Genomic DNA, 19778 nt, shown 5'->3' on the forward strand with positions numbered 1-19778 from the left:
CTCCATACTTAAGGCCCCCCAATTGCTCAAGTGTTACTTGGGGGAAACCTGAAGGTTATGGTGCATTCCTAAAGACACTTTAAAACTATATATATATCGGTGTTTTGCCTGCCTGAGGGTGTTGGGCACCCTGGAACTGGACTTAAGTTTAACAAAAAAAAAAGGGTTGGGGATTTAGCTCAGTGGTAGGGCACTTGCCTAGCAAAAGCACAAGACCTTGGATTCAGTCCTCAGCTGGGGGTGGGGAATCAAACCCAGGTGCTCTGCAAGAACAGCCAGCCCCTAACCACTGAGTCATCTCTCCAGCCCCTAAAGTACATATTTCTTAAAATTAGCCAACAATAAATGAAGATGTAACCTTGGTAAGAAAAGCTTGTATAAAGACTGCTCTGGTATTTGGGGCCACTTGAGTGCAATCCTCTAGGTGGTCAACAAGTTTTCTTTGTGCCAACTCAACTTCACCCTAGCTGAGGCTGGACCTCAGCTGATAGCTCTGGAGGTGAATGTCTCCATCTGCAGCTGGAGTTTCAGGTGGGATGGGAAAGCTGCTTGATGAACAACTTAGGTCCTCTAGGAGAACAGTAAGTGCCCTGACAATGGAGCCACTTCTCTAGGATGCCCAGGAGATTTTTAATGTCACGTGACCTGGCTTCCAAGTTCCTGTGTGAATGCCCTTGCCCGGCTTCCAGCACAGCTTACTGACAAATGAAAGCAGCACGTGAAGTGGCTCACAACCTCAGGAAACCTCGGTAATTTATTAAAATCATACAAATCATTTTCAACAAGATAAAAGCTTCACCGAAAAAGAAAAAAATCCTACTGCCCTGAAAACAGTCCGTCCTATGTCCTGGCTACAACATGGCAGGGATCTCTGAAGACACGGTGTCCAGGGGCTGCCAGTGACAGTCCATCAGCGCATCATACAGTTCCTCACTCTGCTCCATGAACTCCTTGTTGGCCTCAGTCACATCCAGCTGTGGTGCTGGGTCTGGAAGGAAAGGACAAGGTCCAGGAGTCAGAAGAACCCCAGGAAGGAGGGTCAGACTCCTGCCTTCAGGCGTCTTAGAATGATGGAGAATGTGTGGTAGCAGCTGCTGTTTCTCCTTCTGGTTTACAAAGCTATATAATTGTCTCAGATTTTCTGTTCTGCTCAGATTTAAAATGTGGGGTTGGAAGACATTTAAGTTAATGAATCCAAAGTGCCACCTTAGGAACTAACCCAATGTCTGATGAAAGGCCTGGTCACATGAGCTGGGGACCTCGTCCTCTCTCTTTCAGAATCACAAATAGATACATTTTCACAAGGTGTGGCATCCCTATAACTCCATTCCTTGGGAGGTGGAGGCAGATGGATCATGAGTTTCATCTCAGCATGAGCTGATACTTGGGTTTTTGAGATAGGGTTTGCCGTCCAGATGAATCTCAAACCCAATCCTGCCTCAGCCTGGACATTATAGAGGTGCTTCACGGTGATGAGCATGAAAGATGCTCACAAAGAGAAGTGTTTCTCTCCAGGAGGCTCACTATGTGGCTCTCTGGTCTAGAACCAATGCGGAAATAAAGTCCTGTACTACCACAGCAAGCTGAATTAGACCAGGCTAGCCTCAAACCCATAGATCCCCCCCACCTCTTTGCCTCAAAAGTATTTAAAGGCTCCTACCATCACACCTGGTCTTTCTTTTGCTACAAAGTCTCACGACGTGACACACGTGGCCATGAACTCAAAGGAATCATCCAGTCTGAACCTTCTATTATTTAAAAACTCAGCTTGCATTTAAGAGAACTCTTTTTTTTTTTTTGGTTTTTTTCGAGACAGGGTTTCTCTGTGTAGCTTTGCGCCTTTCCTGGAGCTTACTTGGTAGCCCAGGCTGGCCTCGAACTCAGAGATCCGCCTGGCTCTGCCTCCCGAGTGCTGGGATTAAAGGCGTGCGCCACCACCGCCCGGCACATTTAAGAGAACTCTTATGGCTGGGTGTGGGGGCGCAGGCCTGTAATCCCAGCACTGCCCAGCAGAGGAGGAGGAGGAACAGGAGTTCAAGGTCATCCATAGATACACAGTGAAAACCAGCCTGGGCTTATATCTCAAACCAAAACAAAGGCTACTGTGGGTGATTTCTAGTGTACTTTAGTTTCTGGGTTTTTTTTTTGTTTTTTTTTTTGTTTTTTTTTCCCTTAAATTTTGAATCCCATTGATTCTTGGAGAACTCCCCTCCCCCCCAAGACAGAGTTTCTCTGAAGCTTTGGAGCCTGTCCTGGAACTTGCTCTGTAGACCAGGCTGGCCTCGAACTCATAGAGATCAGCCTGCCTCTGCCTACTGAGTGCTGGGATTAAAGTTGTGGGCCACCACCACTAGTGTGAACTTTTGTTTTGTTTTGTTTGTGTGTGTGTGTGTGTGTTTTTTTTTTTTTTTTTTTTTTTTAACCAGGTATTCCCCTAACCCCAAAGTGCCCCCTTTGAAGAACTATTTTTAACCCGGAACTCACTAAGCTGGCCAGGCAAACACCAATGCACAGAAAATAAAAACAAACAAACAAAAAAACAACAAATACAAAATAACAGAGTTGGGGCTGGAGAGATAGCTCAGAGGTTAAGAGCACTGGCTGTTCTTCCAAAGGTCCTGAGTTCAATTCCCAGCAACCACATGGTGGCTCACAACCATCTATAATGAGATCTGATGCCCTCTTCTGGCCTGCAGGGCATGCAGGCAGAATACTGTACACATAATAAAATAAATAAATAAATAAATAAATAAATAAATAAATAAATAAACAAACAAACAAACAAACAAATCTTTAAAAAAAAATAAATAACAGAGTTACTGTTCCAGAGCCACTGGGTGGGAGAGTGCCACAGCCCGGAAGTAATGGGCTCCCTGGGAGCTGCACTCATTCTTTGTAACATATGGCACCTAGCAATCATGGGTGTGTCCATGCCCAATGAAAAGCGCGCGCGCGCGTGTGCACGCGCGCACACACACACACACACACCCTTAGTGTTCCTTAGCATCTAGCTGAGGGCCTCAGAGCTGACATCTGGAACAGCTAACAGGCCCAGGAGGGACTCTTACCTTCCAATGCATCATCCCCAACCTCTTCATATGTCTGTCAAGAGAGGAGATGACGGTCAGGAGCCTGAGAAAATCCTGGTTTTTGACACTCAGAACTGGTGGGTCTCTAGCCTTCCCCACCTTTTTAAACCCAAGCCCACGACCCATTTCACTGATGGTTACCTGCATGGTGCTCTGTGTGTAGCCATACTGGGGGTAGCTGTAGCTGTAGCTGCCAGTGTTCTGGTCGTAGCCCCACTGGGCATAGTAGTTTTGGTACTGCTGGTAATACTGGTTGTAGCTGTAACTGTACATCTGGCTGTACTCAACTGGCTTCACACGGCTCCTTACAGGAAACAAAACCAGATGTAAGAGGATTTCCCTCACCAAGGACTGACTAAGGCTCTGGGGTCCACTGTCTCTGGGGTCCACTCCTGCTGCCCTCCACACTCTGCATCCCTATCCTTGCTGTAAGGATGAAGGCACAAGACAGGACAGAGCATTTAAGTGACTGGTCCAGGGTCACACAACTAAGGCAGGCACAAACCCAAACCCAGGCAGTCAGCCTGCAGAACCCACACTTCTAAGATACAAGCCTTTCCTGGCTCAGGTTGTCTGCCTTGTCAGACCTAACTCTTTCTTCAAGATCCTTTTTTAAAAATGTTTTTAAAGCTTTGTTTGTATACTTTATGTATATGGGTATTCTGCCTTTATGCACGTCAGCACACAGGAAGAGGCACTGGATCTCATTATCTTGGTTATGAGCCACCAAGCAGGTGCTCGGAATTGAACCCGGGTCCTCTGGAAGAGCAGCCAGTGCTCTCAGCCACTGAGCCATCTCTCCAGCCCCTTTCTCAAGAGCTTGGGAGGCTCTTTTCTCTGACAGTTGCAAAAGCTCAGGAAAACAAAACATAAAAAAAATCTGGACTTTATGGGGCTGGAGAGATGGCTCAGTGGTTAAGAGCACTCTTCTAGATGTCCTTCCTAGGTTCAATACATACATACATGTAGGCAGGCAAAAACACTAATGGACATAAAATGAAAAATAATTTTTAAAAATATCTGGAGGCTGGAGAGATAGTTCAGAGGTTAAGAACACAGGCTGTTCTTCCAGATGTCCTGAGTTCAAATCCCAGCACCCACATGGTGGCTCACAACCATCTATAATGAGATCTGGTGCCCTCTTCTGGTGTGCAGGCATACATGCGGGTAGAACACTATACTCTAAAAAATCTGGGTTTAAGATGATTCAAGATGGATTTCCAACAACAGACTATATGCCATTACGTTCCCCACATCACAGCAGCCTTCCTGCTCCTGCAGTGATACAACTTGTGGTAGAGCTGACCCCAGTCTTCCTGCACATGCTAAGCAATGTTCTACCTTGAGCTTTCTCTTCCCCTGTGCTGAACTGAACACTGTGAAGAGGGTCTTTGCCAAGGCACCTTCTGATTGGTTTAATAAAAAGCTAGCAGTCAATAGTTAGGCAGTATAGGTGGGACTTCCAGGCAGAGAGAAAGGAGGAGGAAGAACCTAGGTGCAGAGGGGAGACAAGGAGAGGATAAAGGAGGTGCCATGTGATAGAAGGCAGATTACTATAAACGGGTTAATTTAAATCATAAGAGCTAGTTGGGGGCAAGCCTAAGATAAACGCTGAGCTTTCATAAATGGTAAGTCCCAGCGTCGTTATTTGTGGGCTGGTGGTCCAAAGAAGAATCTGGCCACATTCCCCAGCTACCTTTATTTGAAGAGGTATTTGGGACTTATCGTTTGTTTTTGCAGTGCTGGAGTGAGATGCAATAGAGGGTTATTGACCGTTCTCATTATACTAGCGGGATAGCCGAATCTCTCAACAGTTTGGAATTGACAAGATGGCTCAGTGGATAAAAGTGCATAAGCCAGACACGCACATAGAGATGAAACTCCACAGCGTTGTCCTCTGACCATAAGCTTAGTGGCGGCCTGTGCACATCTTTTCGAGTACACACACACACACACACACACACACACACACACACACACACACACACAAATTATACACATACTACAATAAGTAAAATTAATTAAAATGTCTTAAAAATTACAAAATATAACCAAGTGTGGTGGCTCACACCTTTAATGCCAGGTCTTGGGAGGCAGAGGCAGAGGCAGGGCTAAATAGTAAGACCATCTCTATAAAAAAGAACGAAGTTGCAAGGCAGTGCTGGCAAATGCCCTTTAATCCCAGCACTCGGGAGGCAGAGGCAGGTGGATCTCTGTGAGTTTGAGGCCAGCCTGGGCTACAGAGTGAGTTCCAGGACAGCCAAAACCTCTCACATTCTTCAGCCTCCCCCAGAGCTGGAGGGACATTCCCTTTTTAACATACTCTGACCACTGCCACTCCCAACCACAGACAGAACAGGCAAATCTACAAAGGCTCCCCTGCTTTCAAAGACACAAAAACATGTGTGGAGAAGCTTCTGAAAGAGGCCCAGATCTAAGTGGTAATCTCAGGAGCACAAGAGGAGCTCAAGCACATGGCAACGGGTCTCTACTTGTGAACCTGACCTAAGCGTGTCCTGTGACACCAAAACCATGCAAGGGACAGAGCTGGCGCCACCATGCAGCTGGCTGACTCCGAGGACAAGCACTCTGTCCTTATGACTGGTATAGTCCACAGCTATGCTTCCCAAGCCAGACAGGAACCCCGCTGTCAGCTGGAGCTGAGGATACCAGGCACCGCAAAGGTTGAAATACTTGACTGAGCGCTTCCCGCCCCATCTCGATCTGTAGACCAGGCCGGCCTCAAACTCACAGAGATCTACCTGGCTCTGCCTCCCAAGTATTGGGATTAAAGGTGTGCGCCACCACTGCCCAGCCTTGACTGAGCACTTTTAAGCCCCTTGATAGTTAAGGGGACTCAGCTTGTGCTAAGCAAATCCAACTGCTGATTACCGAAGCATCCAGCTCTAGACCAGGATGCTTCACTGCAGGCTCCGGGAAGACAGTCCTACTTGCCAAGTTCTTCGCTGGGCACACACAGTATTCACACCTTTGACACCTCCTTTATCAATCTATGGATATCCATCACTCCACTGACAGTCATCTAGGTTCAGCTTCCTGACTTGGGCTGGTTGTGTCTCCTTCAGACACCCGTGCATTATAGTGCAATTCTCCAGGGCCTGACCATCATTATTCTGAGTGTTTGAGGGCACCTCCCCAGGGGTTCAGTGTGGAATAGAGAGAACAAATCAGAAGTTTGCAGATGGGCCTTGGTTTCTGTTTACAGCCATATTGCCAGAGTCAAATTACTGAACAAACAGAATACACCAGAAACAGCCAATATGATCAACAAGAGAGGAGCTGTTGGACAGAACTTACATGTAGAAGAGTGTGCTGCAGTATATTCTAAAATAAAACCAGACAGGAGAATCCTTCAGCAGTAGAGAATGTGTTTAGCATGTATGAAGTCTCAGCACCCCCACTCCTACCACAAAGCAAGCAAGATCACACACCTACAATTGTGTAACTACATGGAAAGGCATGTATATAGAATAAACTGAGGAGAAAAATGAATATTACTTATGAAATTCAAAACTGAGTACAAGACTCTGGGTTTGAACCTCATAATTACAAAAGAAATAAATCCTGGGCTGGAGAGATGGCTCAGAGGTTAAGAGCACTAACTGCTCTTCCAGAGGTCCTGAGTTCAATTCCCAGCAACCACATGGTGGCTTACAACCATCTGTAATGAGATCTGGTGCCCTCTTCTGGCCTGCAGGCATACATGCAGATAGAACACTGTATACATAATAAATAAATAAATCTTAAAAAAGAAAAAAAGAAATCCTACCACACACAAATGGACTCAATTTATAGCACATGTAGTGTACGAACAAGAAAGGGAATTGAGAAATGATAATTGCTTTTTAAAATTTCAGTTTGCTTGTCTGCACCACAGAGTGATGCAGTGCTGGCCTGGAATATGATCCTCCTGTCTCAGCTTCCTGAGCACTGGGATTACAGGTGTGTGGTACCACTCACAGCAGTTGTCAGTTCAGAATGATGACATGATGACTTCTAAAGGGTTTTATTTATGTGTAGGTTTCTGTATGGGGATATGTGTACCAAGGGCAGAAGGTAGGTGTGAGATCCCCGGGAGATAAAGTCATTGGTGGTTGTAAGCTGCCTAAAGTCAATGTTGGGAGCTGAACTCAGGTCCTCTGGAAGAGCAGCAAGTGCTCTTAGCCGGTAAGCCATCTCTCCAGACCTGTAACTTCCTTTAAAAACAATCTTTCTTTGCTGGGCCTACTGGCCTATACGTTTAATCCCATCACTCACTTAGGAGGTAGAAGCAGGCAGATCTCTGTGAGTTTGAGACCAGCTTGATCTACACAGCAAGTTCTAGGCCAGACAGGACTACATACTGAAATCCTGCCACACATTCACGTCTCTGTTGCTTCAACACAACCCCTGGGAAGGTCTGTCCTGACGTCTGGCTGCCCTTGTACTTTGTGGTAAAGACATCTCAGCCCCACTTCCGCCAGCGGCAGGGTGTCCCACCTAACTCCTAGCTATAGGACAGCCCTGTGCGCGCGAGCGGCTTGAGCAGCTACAACCACTAGCTATGACCTACCAGACGCTACCAGCCTCTGCTGTAATAACTCATGGTATCTCCAGATGCCACCAATGCCTCCTACTGAGTGAAATCTCTACCTGCTTATCATTGGCTGAAGGATAAGAAAGTCATTCAGGCCGGGGCGGTGGTAGCACACACCTTTAATCCTAGCACTCGGGAGGCAGAGCCAGGCGGATCTCTGTGAGTTCGAGGCCAGCCTGGGCTACAAAGTGAGTTCCAGGAAAGGCGCCAAAGCTACACAAAGAAACCCTGTCTTGAAAAAAAAAAAAAAAAAAAAAAAAAAGTCTAAACAGCTGGGCTGGACAGATGGCTTAGACTTTTTTTTTTTCCCCAAGACAGGATTTCTGTAGCTTTGGTGCCTTTCCTGGAACTCACTCTGTGGCCCAGGCTGGCCTGGAACTCGCAGAGATCCGCCTGGCTCTGTCTCCCGAGTGCTGGGATTAAAGGCGTGCGCCACCACCGCCCGGCTGCTGTTTAGACTTCTTAACCAGTCATTCCCACTGCAACAGACACTCATAGGAACTTTGTGGGCCTCAATACAGCTAAAACTGAAAGCAATTTTCCCCCTTTGCTTAATTCTAACAAATTCTATAGATAATTTCCCAACAGCACCTGCTGGGCACAAAGCAAGGATACATAACCAAACAACTTTCCCCTGCTCCTACCCTGTCTGACAGGGATCCCTAACCATAAGCTTCCAGGGGTGTGTGGAGGGGCGTGTGGGCTGTGCTAGTTCATCCCCACACCGAGCCTGGTCAAAGCACAGTGTCTGCCACCTCTGCCTCTCTGCAGCCTGTATATAATACACATAAATGTCCCGACTCCGCACACAGCCAAAGAGGCCCAAGGCAGGGCCGGTCCAGGCCTGTGCTGTCTGTGGGACTCACGCTTTAGGGATGGCCACACTCAGCCGCACAGGTTTAGACCCCAGTCCCACAGCTCCCTGGCACTCCGTCAAGGCTCGCTTCTGTTCCAATTCATCTGTGAATTTCACAAAACCATAGCCCCTGGAGGGAGAAAGAAACCAACACACTACTTAGATCACAAATGTGATGAAGCCTACGAGAGGACACGTGGGAAGGAAGGGCAGGAGAAGAGGTGGGCTGGAGCACAGAGGACAAAGGGCAGGAAAGGGGGAGTCCCATCAAACCCAGAGGGCACAGTAGTCACATGGTCCGATCCTGACATTGGTGGGAATTCCTTCTTTCACTTCAGTCCCCAATCTTCTCCACACCTTCCTCTAGGGGCTCCTTCTCAAACAGGAGCCTCCTCCCAAACCAGTGCAAGGGAACATTACTGCCACTGTGTAGCCATGGGGTCAGGTGAAGTTTGCCCTGCCCACTTTTCAGACTTTTTGTTGTTGTACTAGGCTTGTGGGGAAGCAGATAGACTTGGTTCCTGTTCCAGAGGGGTCAAACTCTACTTAGAGACTGCTCATGATACCTACAAGTTAGCAGCACATACTATCTGAGGACACTCTCAGGGTAACCCCATCACATAGAGTTTCACTCCGCATTAAAGAGCATCCAAAATTCAGGGAGGGTGGATAACCAGCCAGAGTCACACACAACAGAAGCAGGTTTAACTCTATGTCACATTACTAAAGCCTGAGTAAAATGACTTCACTGATCAAGAATAAGCCTTTTAGCTGCTGGTGGTGGCGCATGCCTGTAATTCTAGTATTAGGGAAGCTGAGCATTGAGAATTGTGAGTTTGAACCAGCTATGGCCATATGGAATAAAAAGGGGAGACAGGGCTAAGAGGCCGTCCTGTGGTAGGGCATTGGCTTAGCACACTAAGTACCTGGGTGCAACCTCTAGTACTAAAGCACAAAAAGAACGCGTCTTTCTTGGAATGGGGTGGGGTATGGTGGGTTCAATACCATGCACAATAAAGAAGAAAATAAAAAGATCCTTCTTTTGTTTTGAGTAGGGAAATAAATCTCGGGGCCTTGTACGTTAATAAGCAAGTTCTCCAACACTGAGCTACATCCTAGCCCTTTGATTGCTTTCTTTTAAAATTATTTGTTTTTTCAAGACAGGCCAGGGTTTCTCTGCATAGCCTTGCCTCTCCTAGAATTTGCTCTGTAGATCAGGCTGTCTCATTCATTCATTCATTCATTTATTTATTCATTTATTCATTCATTCATTTATTTATTTTTGAGACAGAGTTTTGCTAAGTTGTCTAGACTGGTCTTAAACTCACTGTGCAGCACACAAAGACCCTGAACTTGTGACCTTGCTGCCTCAACTGTGATTACAGACCTGTGCCCACAAGTCCAGCTAAATTTTTCTTGTTTTGTTTTTGGAGATAGGGTCTTGCTGTGTAGCTCAGGCTGGCTTGAGTACACAATCATTAGCTTGTACCTTCCAAGTGTTGATAGGTCTCTCCATTTTCAAATGGAAAAACTTAACCCTACTTTCTTTTCCTTTCTTTTTTTGGGGGGAGGAAGAGTGTGAGTATTAAGAAAGAGTATCAGCCAGGCAGTGGTAGTACATGCCTTTAATCCCAGCACTCCAGAGGTAGAGGCAGATAGATCTCTGAGTTCAAGGCCAGCCTGGTCTACAGAGTGAGTTCCACGATAGTCAGGGCTATACAGAGAAACCCTGTGTAAGGGGAAAAATCAAACAAACAAGCAAAGGCTCTCATGTAGCCCAGGTTGGCCTTGAATTCACTATGCATTCAAAGATGCAAGGCCTGATTTTCTGATCCTTCTGCCTCCACCTCCCAAGTTCTGGGAATACAGGTGTGCACTGCCACACTTAGAATAAACTAAGACATTTTTAACTACACAGAAAGCCTTAGTAACAGAAATACAACAAACAGCTATCCATATTATTCTCTCTAATCCTGACGTCAACCATATCATATTGCTTCAATTTATCGATTAGGAAACAGTCAGTGAGTAGCTGTAACTTGTATAGTGCACAGTCCCTTGCCAGTAACGAGGCTGAGCTTCAAACCGGGACGTCTGGCTCCCACCCTCCTTGGTGTCTCTGTAATACCTCCCCCCAGGAGGTAAGAATGCTACACAAAAAGGAAACATAAATAGCAGGTAAGGCCTTACTTAGACACGCCTGTCTGGTCCAAAACCACCTTGCCTCCCCGGCAGGAGGGGTAGACTTTGACAAAGAACTCATACAGCATGCCATCGTCCACGTCTGGGGTCAGGTCCCCCACAAAGAGGGAGTACTCAGGGCTGAGAGGAGAGAAGAGTCAGGAAAAAAAAAAAAAAAAAGGAAAAACAAAACAAAAAAACAAAACCCTGCTGTCAGTTTCTGTTTCTGGAACCTTCCTTTCTCCCCTCTTCTTTTTTAAGACAAAAGGTTTTGCTATGGAGCCCAGGGTGTCCTCAAACTCCCAGAAATCCTCCTGTCTAAGCCTCCTGAGTGCAGGAATTACAGGCACAGTTCAGGTAAGCAGTGATTTGCCTACTTAATCAGATCCCACACTCTACTGCTTCGACTGAAACCCAGTGCCTCAAGCATGGGAGGCTTAGCCTAGCACTCCAGTTCAGTATACTTCTGAGAAAGGATTATGGAAACAGACACTGCACAAAACCTGTCTGATTCTAGCATCCAGAGAGTACAGGGCTGGGTGTGGTGGGGCAAGCACTCAGGAGGCGGAGGCGGAGGCAGAGGTGGAGGCGGAGGGATCTCTGAGTTTGAGGCCAGCCTGGTCTGCAGAGCAAGCTCTAGTACAGCCAGGGCTGTATAGTAAAACTTGACCTTGAAGAGGTGGGGACAGGTGACACAGAGCATGCCTTTAATCCCAGCAGCCAGGAGGCAGAGGTAGGCCAATCTCTGAGTTCAAGGCAGAAACCTTGTCTCAAGAAAGAGGGTGAGAAGAAGAGAGCCAGTGAGAGCGAGCAGGTGAGGGGGATAGATCAGAGGCATCTCCAAGGTAGTTTGTTTGTTTGTTTGTTTTTTTGAGATAGAGTTTCTCTGTATAACAGCCTTGGCTACTCTGGAACTCACTTTGTAGTCCAGGCTGGCCTCAAACTCACAGAGATCTGCCTGCCTCTGCCTCCTGAGTGCTGGGATTAAAGGTGGATGCCACCACACCTGACCAGGACTTTCTTTTCTTTTCTTTAAAAGAAACTAGACATGTGTTCAATGTATATTTTAATTCCAATGATAAAATATAAAAGACTTTTATCTCCTAAAATCTAGTTAAGATGAAATGCTCAGACTCTGTTGGAACAAGGTCAGCAAACTTTTTCTAGAAATGTTTACATATATATTTAGTTTTGAGATTTTGTTTTGTGCCACCGTGCCAGGTCTTAATTTAGCATTTCAAGCATGATACATATTCTTTGTACAAAATTAGAAGCCAGGTATGGTTTCCCATGCTCAGGGAGAAACAGGAGGATCCACTAGTTCAAGGCTGGCTTCAGCTATATAGCAGGTTCAAAGTCTCAATACCTATATACATAGTAGAAAATGAACTCTGGTCTTCTGCAAGAGCAATACACTCTCTTCAATGCTGAATCATTTCTCCAGCCCATTATCTGGTTTTTGAAAAAGTCTCATGTGGCTCAAGCTAACCTCAAACTCCATTTGCTTAAAATGACCTTGAATTTTTGATTTATCTGCATCCACCTCCCATGTGCTAGGATAACAGATGTGTCTCTAGGCCATTTTATTGGTGCTGGGGATTGAATTCTGGGTTCTCTGCATAGACACTGTGTCTAATGAGCTACATCCCCTGTCATTTCATTTATAGAACTTGAGTAGGATCCAGTATGTTTCATTTCTGCTGTTTTGTTCTCATATATTGCCCAAACTGGGTGTAGTGAATCTCCCCTTTAAGTCTCAGCTACTTAAGAGGCAACAGCAAGAATCTGAGGCCAGTGTAGGCAACACAGCCATATTGCCAACACCCTGACATCGACTCTGTAACATGTCTTGTAAACATTCCAATAAATGAACATATTATAACTAAGCCACTTCTCTATTATCAAGCTATCTGGATATATGCTTTGATGAGCATTTAGGAGGTTACTCCTTGCATACATCCACGAATAAATTCTGAGGAATGGAATTACAGGGTCAATAGGTAACAAGCCTGATAAAGCTTCTGAAAAGCTGTCTTAAAACTTTCAAAAACTTCTGAACACTAATGAGGAAAACTCAAATGTAGCATGAACCTTAAATGGTCTTATTAATAAAATCAAACCTGAGGCCAGTAATTGGGATGAATGCTGGAAGATCAGAGAAGCAGAATAAGTCACAGCCACCTCACCTTGCTAATTCCTCAGCTGATCCTTTTTCCTTAGACTGGAAACTTCTGAGTCCTCATCCATATGGATCTCAGCTGAATTGCTGCTCAAAAGCCTAAAAGCTTAACCAGCTCGATCTAGTTCCTGGTCCTCACGCCTTATATACCTTTCTGCTTTCTTCCCTCACTTCCTGGGATTAAAGGCTCACTCTCTGGGATTAAAGGTGAGAGCTTTGTGTGTCACCTTGCCTAGCTGTTTCCAATGAGGCCTTGACCTCAGAGATCCAGAAGGATTTCTGCCTCTGGAATGCTAGGATTAAAGGCGTGTGCTACCACTGCCTATGTTTAATATTGTGGCTGTTCTATTCTGTTACCCCAGATAAGTTTATTAGAGTGCACAATATTTTGGGGAACATAATACCACCACACTCAAGTTTTTTGTTTGAGTAAGGGTTTCACTACATAGTCCTGGCTAGCTGAGAACTCAGTTCGGAGACCAGGATGACCTCCAACTTGCCATGTTCCTCCTGTCTCTACCTCCTGAGTGCTGAGAGCCGGGATACCTGACCACAGTGCTGTCTTTAGAGTCGGAGATAGGACTGAAGAACCACTGCTAAGTTAGAAGCTCTGTGAAACAGGCAGGATTGCTTCCAATGTAGAAATGCAAAACTGGACTGTCTATTCTAGCCTGGATTGTTCATTCCCTAACACAGCAGCCAAATACTTCTAGACAGCTACCAAAAATGATAATCAATTCACATTCTTACTGAATAAAACCTCAAAACCTGGAAAGTTAACATGGTGGAAGGTTAAGGGGTGTTGGTGGGAGACTAAATACAGAAAAGACATGGCCTCAACAGGCATGGTGGCACACACCTGTAATCTTAGGCACACATGAGGAATAGAGAGGACTGTTGGGAGTTAAGGCCAGCCTTGGCAACCTAGTGAATTCTTGGTCAGTGTGGGCTACAGAATGAGACCTGGTTTCAATAAAACAAAAAATAAATAGCCAGAGCTCAGGATATAGAGGTCTTGCCTTCTGTGAGGGTTTGAATAAGAATGGTTAGCTGGGTGTTGGTGGCACACACCTTTAATCCCAGTACTCAGGAGGCAGAGGCAGGCGAATTTCTGTGAGTTTGAGGCCAGCCTGGGCTATAAAGTATGTTCCAGGAAAAGTGCCGAAGCTACACAGAGAAACTGAAAAACTAAAAGAAAAAAAAAAAAAAAAAAAAAATGGTCCCATAGGCTCATCTATTTGAATGCTTAGTCACCAGTGAGTGGAACTCTTTGACAGAATTAACAGGATTAGGAGGCATGGCCTTGCTGGAGGAAGTGTGTCACTGGGGATGGGCTTTACATTTTCAAAAGCCCATACCAGGCCCAGTGTCCCCCCTCCCCCTTCCTCTCCCCCCCCCCCCCCTGCAGCTCGTTTACTTCCCCAGCACCATGCCTGCAATGCCCGCCGCCATGCTCGCCATGCTCGCCATGCTCCCCGCCATGCTGATAATGGACTAAACCTCTGACTATAAGCAAGCCCCCAGTTCTTTCTCAGAGTTACCACAGTCATGGTATCTCTCTTCATAGAACAGTGACTAAGACACCTTCCATGCATAGAGTTCTGGGTTCAATCACCAGCACTGTGTATCTCTAACATTCAACGAACTGGGGGTGGGAGCACGAACCTATTAATCACAGCACTTAGGAGGTAGATGCAGGCAGAGGATCAGAATCTTAAGGTCATCCTTGACTACACAGGGAGTTTGAGGCCAGCCTGGGATATATGAGACCCTGTCTCCCCCACAAAAAGGAGCCATCCAAAGAAGGAAAGACAGCCTTGACTGACGGAGGCCGGGGAGTAGGAAAGTCGTCTTTACAGCCAGATTGAACTCTCCACCCTCCTTTCGGCAGTAACTGGCACCATGGCATCTGTGCCTCTATCCAGACATATACTGGGCTTGAGCTACACTGGTGTGGCTCCTTGCTTACCTGTTGTCTGGTTGTTTCCCATAAGTGGCATAATTCAGTTTAAAACGTTTTGCCTAGAAATTTAAAAACACATGAACAAACTAAAACAGAGAAGGGTTTTTCAAAAGCCAAACAATATTTGAAAAAAAAACTGAAATAAATTACCTTGGCCAAAACATCTCCCCCTCTCTAAGCCTCAGCTTTTCTTTTCTCCTGTATAAAATGAGGGGGTTGCACGGTTGACCGCTAAGGGCACTGCCAGCTCCATGGTTCTATGAGCCCAGGTGTGCCCGCTGGTACAGCTGTAAGCTAAGTAACTGTGGGAAGAGCAGAATGTAACTCTCTTGAAATGTGTTCTTGCTGCTACCAGCCTGTTCTAGATTCTCAATCAGGGGAAAGACCTAGAGTTTCAAGTCTTTATTTTTGGCCCTGGGGTTGAACCCAGGGTCTTGGGCATGCTAGGCATACTCTACCACTGAGCTACACCCCCAGCCCAAATTTGGGTCTTCTGTCCTAGAAGGCAGTACTGCAGAGTAGAAAGGGCCAGGGTCTCACAGGCAATCGATTTTCCCTCTGCATCTTGACTCTGCCACTTACTACCTGTGCTGCCTTAAGCAAATCACTGCACCTCCCCGTGCTTCAGTTTCCTGGTTGGTCAGAGACAACACTACTACTGTGCAGGTGGCTAAAGGAGTAAATAAAATGAGAAGCATCCAGCAGAGATTCAGCACGTGGTGGAAATTAACAACAATAAAAAAGGCAAGGTCATTATCGTCCAAATGTCCTTACAGGTGTGGCTCCTGGAAGGGGCTTCCCATTAATTTTATGCAAACACTTCTCGGCTGTGCCCAAATCTGCAAATTCCACAAAGCAGTAGCCAGCTGGGATTCTGGAAAGAAAGCAGAAAAACAGAGTCCTAAAGATGCCCACGTACATCCTGGCCTGAAGAGAAGAAAAACAGTTTTCTTTCTTTTTTTCTTTCTTTCCTTCCTTCTCTCTTTTTTCCTTTCTGTTAAGACAAGGTCTCACTATGTAGCTTAGGCTGTTCTGCAACTCACTTTGTAGACCAGGCTGGCCTCAAAGTCAGAGATCAGGTTGCCACTGCCTCCCAAGTGCACCACCACCACCCAGCTTAAAAATAAGTTTCCAAGCAGAGCCACTATTATTATTATTATTATTATTACCACTACTACTACTCTACCCCATATTCCAGATCAGAAATAACTTGCAAATTTAATGCAAAGACAGTGAATCTGGACAATTCTTGGATTATTATTTTTGCGTGGGGTTCGAGGCCAGCCTGGTCTACAGAGCAAGATCCAGGACAGGTACCAAAACTACAGAGAAACCCTGTCTGGAAAAAAACAAAAACAAACAAAAAGCCTGCCTTTCATCCCAGCACTCAGGAGGAAGAGGCAATCAGATCTCTGAGTTCAAGGCCAGCCTGGTTTACGGAGTAAGTTCCAGGACAGCCAGGGCAACAAAAAGAAATGTCTTGAAAAACAAAACCATCTACATGAAAGCTCCTGCCACAAGGCCCTGGATTCTACATTCAACTTGTGGGGCAGATGAGTGTCACCGGAAAAGGAAAGACTGGCTTTTGTAGGCTGAAAATCAGGAGCTCATCATGGTGGTACATGCCTGTAATCACACTTTAGAGAAGTGGTTCTCAACCTGGGGTCGAGACCTTTGGGGACGTTGAACAACCTTTTCACAGGGGTTGCACATCAGATATCCTGCATATCAGATTCGTATACAATTCATATCAGTAGTAAAATTAGAGTCATAAAGTAGCCAAGAAATAATTTTCAGGTGTGTGGGGGGAGTCACCACGACATGAGGAACTGTATTAAAGGGCTGCAACATTAGGGAGGTTGAGAACCACTGCGTTAGACAATGCAGCTTAACAAAGCTTGTGCATTGTGTCAGTAGCCTGGTCTAGAGGCTCTCAGTATACAGGAGGGCTAGCACATGTGCGGATATTATACCATGTACATGGGGGATGAGGGTCCTGGGGTTTGGGTATCTGGAGGTTCTTAGAACAGCTCCCCCATGAACACTAAGGGAGGAGCCTGAAATTGTTCCCTCCTGTCCAATCACAAAGAGCCCGAGGTGGCATGGCTGGGCATTCTTTAATATTTATAACTAATCATTTGAGAATTATTTGGAGTTTCTTTGTTTGTTTGTTTGTTTGTTTGTTTTTTTTTTTTTTTTTGTTTTCTCGAGGCAGGGTTTCTCTGTGTAGCTTTGCGCCTTTCCTGGAGCTCACTTGGTAGCCCAGGCTGGCCTCGAACTCACAAAGATCCGCCTGGCTCTGCCTCCCGAGTGCTGGGATTAAAGGCGTGCGCCACCACCGCCCGGCTCTTTGTTTGGTTTTTTGACACAGGGTCTGGCTCTTCTGGCCTTTCAAGTGCTGGGATTATAGGCCAGTGCCACTATCCCCAGCTAAATTATCTGAGAAGTCTAGACAGTGTATCGTATGTCCAGGATCTCCAACTCAGGTCAACAGGCTTATGAGACAAATGCTTGTCCCTGCTGAGTCCCCTCAATGCCCTCCCTCAACCTTGTACTTCTGAACCCTCCAGATTCTTTGAAAAAGAAAAAAAAAAGGTGTGTGTGAGATGGCACATGCTCAGAATTAAACACAGGGGAGCTGGAGCCATTGTTCAGCAGCTAAGAGTTCTACACTGCTGAGTTCGAGGACAGCCTGGTTTATAGGGAACAGGACAGCCAGGGCTACACAGAGAAACCCTGGCTCAAAAAAAAAAAAAGGTTCTGAATTGCTCTCCCAAGGGGCCTCAGTTTGACACTCAGCAACCATGTAGGCCACTTCACAGGATCTGACACCTCTGGCCTCCACGGGCACCTGCACATCCTTATTCCCACATAAAACATACACGCAATCAAAAATAATAAATCTTGCTGGGCGGTGGTGGCGCACGCCTTTAATCCCAGCACTTGGGAGGCAGAGGCAGGTGGATCTTTGTGAGTTCGAGGCCAGCCTGGGCTACCAAGTGAGTTCCAGGAAAGGCGCAAAGCTACACAGAGAAACCCTGTCTCCAAAAACAAAAATAATAATAATAATAATAATAATAATAATAATAAATCTTTAGACAAAGAGGCAGGATTGCTGGCACACCTGTGACTGGTGTGCACCTAAGAGGCAGAGGCAGGGTTGCCACAAGTTGGAGGCCGTCCTACTTATGGTACTACATCGAGACCCTGTTTCCAAACAAGATAAAGATAAATGAAACCCACAAAATCCTTAACAAAGGTCACACAATACAGTTTTAAAACACCCTGCCCTGAAACGCTGGGACACTGAAACCTGAAAAACTCGATGCTCCCGCTCAGTAAGCGCCCACCCGGAAAGCCCATGTTCCTTTTTTATAATACTGTGTGATTACTACTGCTACTCCCAGGTGAGAAGCCCTGATTTCGTGTGACGTTTATTCCCTTCAAGGACAGCAACATCAGGCTCCGTTAAGTGAGAACTGGGAAGATGAAAAGGGAGATGTACCCAGTGAGACGGTTTCGGATAATTTTGACGCTCATCACAGTCTCCCCCATGGTGGCAAAGGCTCTTGAGATGAAGTTCTCATCCATGTAGGGTTCCAGCTGCATAAAAACCACAGCAGACCTCAGTTCCTTCCGGGAGCCCCAGAGGGTCGAGCCCCTCCCACTGTCCAGGCCACTCTCCACTGCACAGAAGTTCCAACCTACTCCCTTACTTCAAACCGCTCCCCTTGCTGGGCGGTGTGGTGCGGGTCTTTAGTCCCGGCACTGGGGAGCTGGTGGCGGGCGGGTCTCATGGTTGTGAGTTCGAGGCCAGTCTGGTCTACATAGTGAGTTCCAGAACAGAGTATGTGAGACCCCCATCTCACGACAAAAATAACAAAAACGCTCCTCTTTACGGAACTCCCTGTGCCTCCGGCCCTAGAAACAAAGGACCCCTCAATTCTAGGTGCTCCTCCCATTCCACCCCCAAAACCTCCTTTTCATTCCCATACTGGGAAGGGGGACCCCAGAACCTGCAACCCGTGGATTCTGCATCCGGTGAATCTTCCTCAGGACGCCCAGCCCCCCCTTTCCTATCAGGCCCGGGGTGAGAAAGGGGCCTCGCTACGAAGGCCAAACTAGAACTCTCTTTGCGCCGGTCCTCCTGCCTGGCAAGTGCAGGGACTAAGGCGTGCGTGCGCCAACACTGGGCCCGGCTGGCGTCACCGCCGCCCTCTGGGATCTGCAGGCCCCTCGCCCCCAGGCCCGCCCTCCCCTCTGTCCTCCTCAGAGCTGGGGCGGCCCTCACTCACGTCCCCCATCCACAGGCTGGCCGCCATCCCCCACCCGGGCGGCGGGGACCCTGCGGGCCCGCGGCGCGCGCCCGCGCCGGTCTACGCGACGGAGACGGCCGGAGTCTGCGCCGGCGACACCTCCCGCGCACGCGCAGTCGCGGCGGCCAGGCGCGCCGATCCGGGTGTTCCTCCGATCGCTCAGCCGCTTCCGGCTCCTAGGGGCGTGGCCTCGACGTGGAGGGGCGTGGCTTCGCCGCGGAGAGGCGTGGCTTCGAGTCGGGCGCAAGAAGCCTGGCTGGCTTCGGCTCCGGAAAAAAACCACGTAGGGTGGGCTGGCTACTCCGCTATTTAATAAAACCATGTAAATACTTCTTTAATTGAGAGAGGTAAGGTTCGCTCTCTGGAGGGAATTGCAAGCATAAGCACGAAGGTAAGTTAGTGACGGAACGCCTCGAGGAGCTTGGACGGCCTCTGCACAGCTGTCCTCTTGCGCTGCATTCCGGCTCGGGGAAAAAAAAGCTAGGGCTCTTTTGGAGATGTAAAGAGATTCTTCCTTCTCATAAAGCCCTATGGCGGAGAGGAGTAAGGGACAGTTAGTTCTCTTGATAATCTAATCAAAGCCCTCTCACCCATCCT

General features: G+C 47.0%; 1 protein-coding gene and 1 long non-coding RNA gene across 8 annotated transcripts; both read right to left on the reverse strand.

Moving 5' to 3' along the window:
• Positions 1-735: 735 nt before the first annotated feature.
• Positions 736-19318, reverse strand: Trnau1ap (tRNA selenocysteine 1 associated protein 1). 7 transcript variants are annotated; one of them, XM_006975585.3, is made up of 9 exons: positions 19161-19317; positions 18371-18468; positions 15640-15739; positions 14872-14924; positions 10733-10864; positions 8553-8672; positions 3231-3393; positions 3069-3102; positions 736-988 (listed from the first exon to the last, which is right to left on the reverse strand). In XM_006975585.3, exons 1-9 carry the CDS (start codon positions 19185-19187, stop codon positions 852-854), a joined length of 864 nt encoding a protein of 287 aa, XP_006975647.1. In that variant the 5' UTR covers positions 19188-19317; the 3' UTR covers positions 736-851. The 7 variants fall into 7 exon arrangements, with proteins under 7 accessions (XP_006975647.1, XP_076421426.1, XP_076421425.1 ...); XM_076565311.1 differs by lacking the exon at positions 19161-19317 and adding an exon at positions 18582-18716 and having other exon boundaries at positions 3231-3390; XM_076565310.1 differs by lacking the exon at positions 19161-19317 and adding an exon at positions 18582-18703.
• On the reverse strand, positions 11696-14277 carry LOC143272007 (uncharacterized). Its single transcript, XR_013049365.1, has 2 exons — positions 13494-14277; positions 11696-12814 (listed from the first exon to the last, which is right to left on the reverse strand). It is a non-coding gene; the product is annotated as an uncharacterized LOC143272007 (long non-coding RNA).
• Positions 19319-19778: the final 460 nt, after the last annotated feature.

The sequence above is a fragment of the Peromyscus maniculatus genome, chromosome 2 (genome assembly GCF_049852395.1).
Source record: "Peromyscus maniculatus bairdii isolate BWxNUB_F1_BW_parent chromosome 2, HU_Pman_BW_mat_3.1, whole genome shotgun sequence".
Lineage (NCBI taxonomy): Eukaryota > Metazoa > Chordata > Mammalia > Rodentia > Cricetidae > Peromyscus > Peromyscus maniculatus.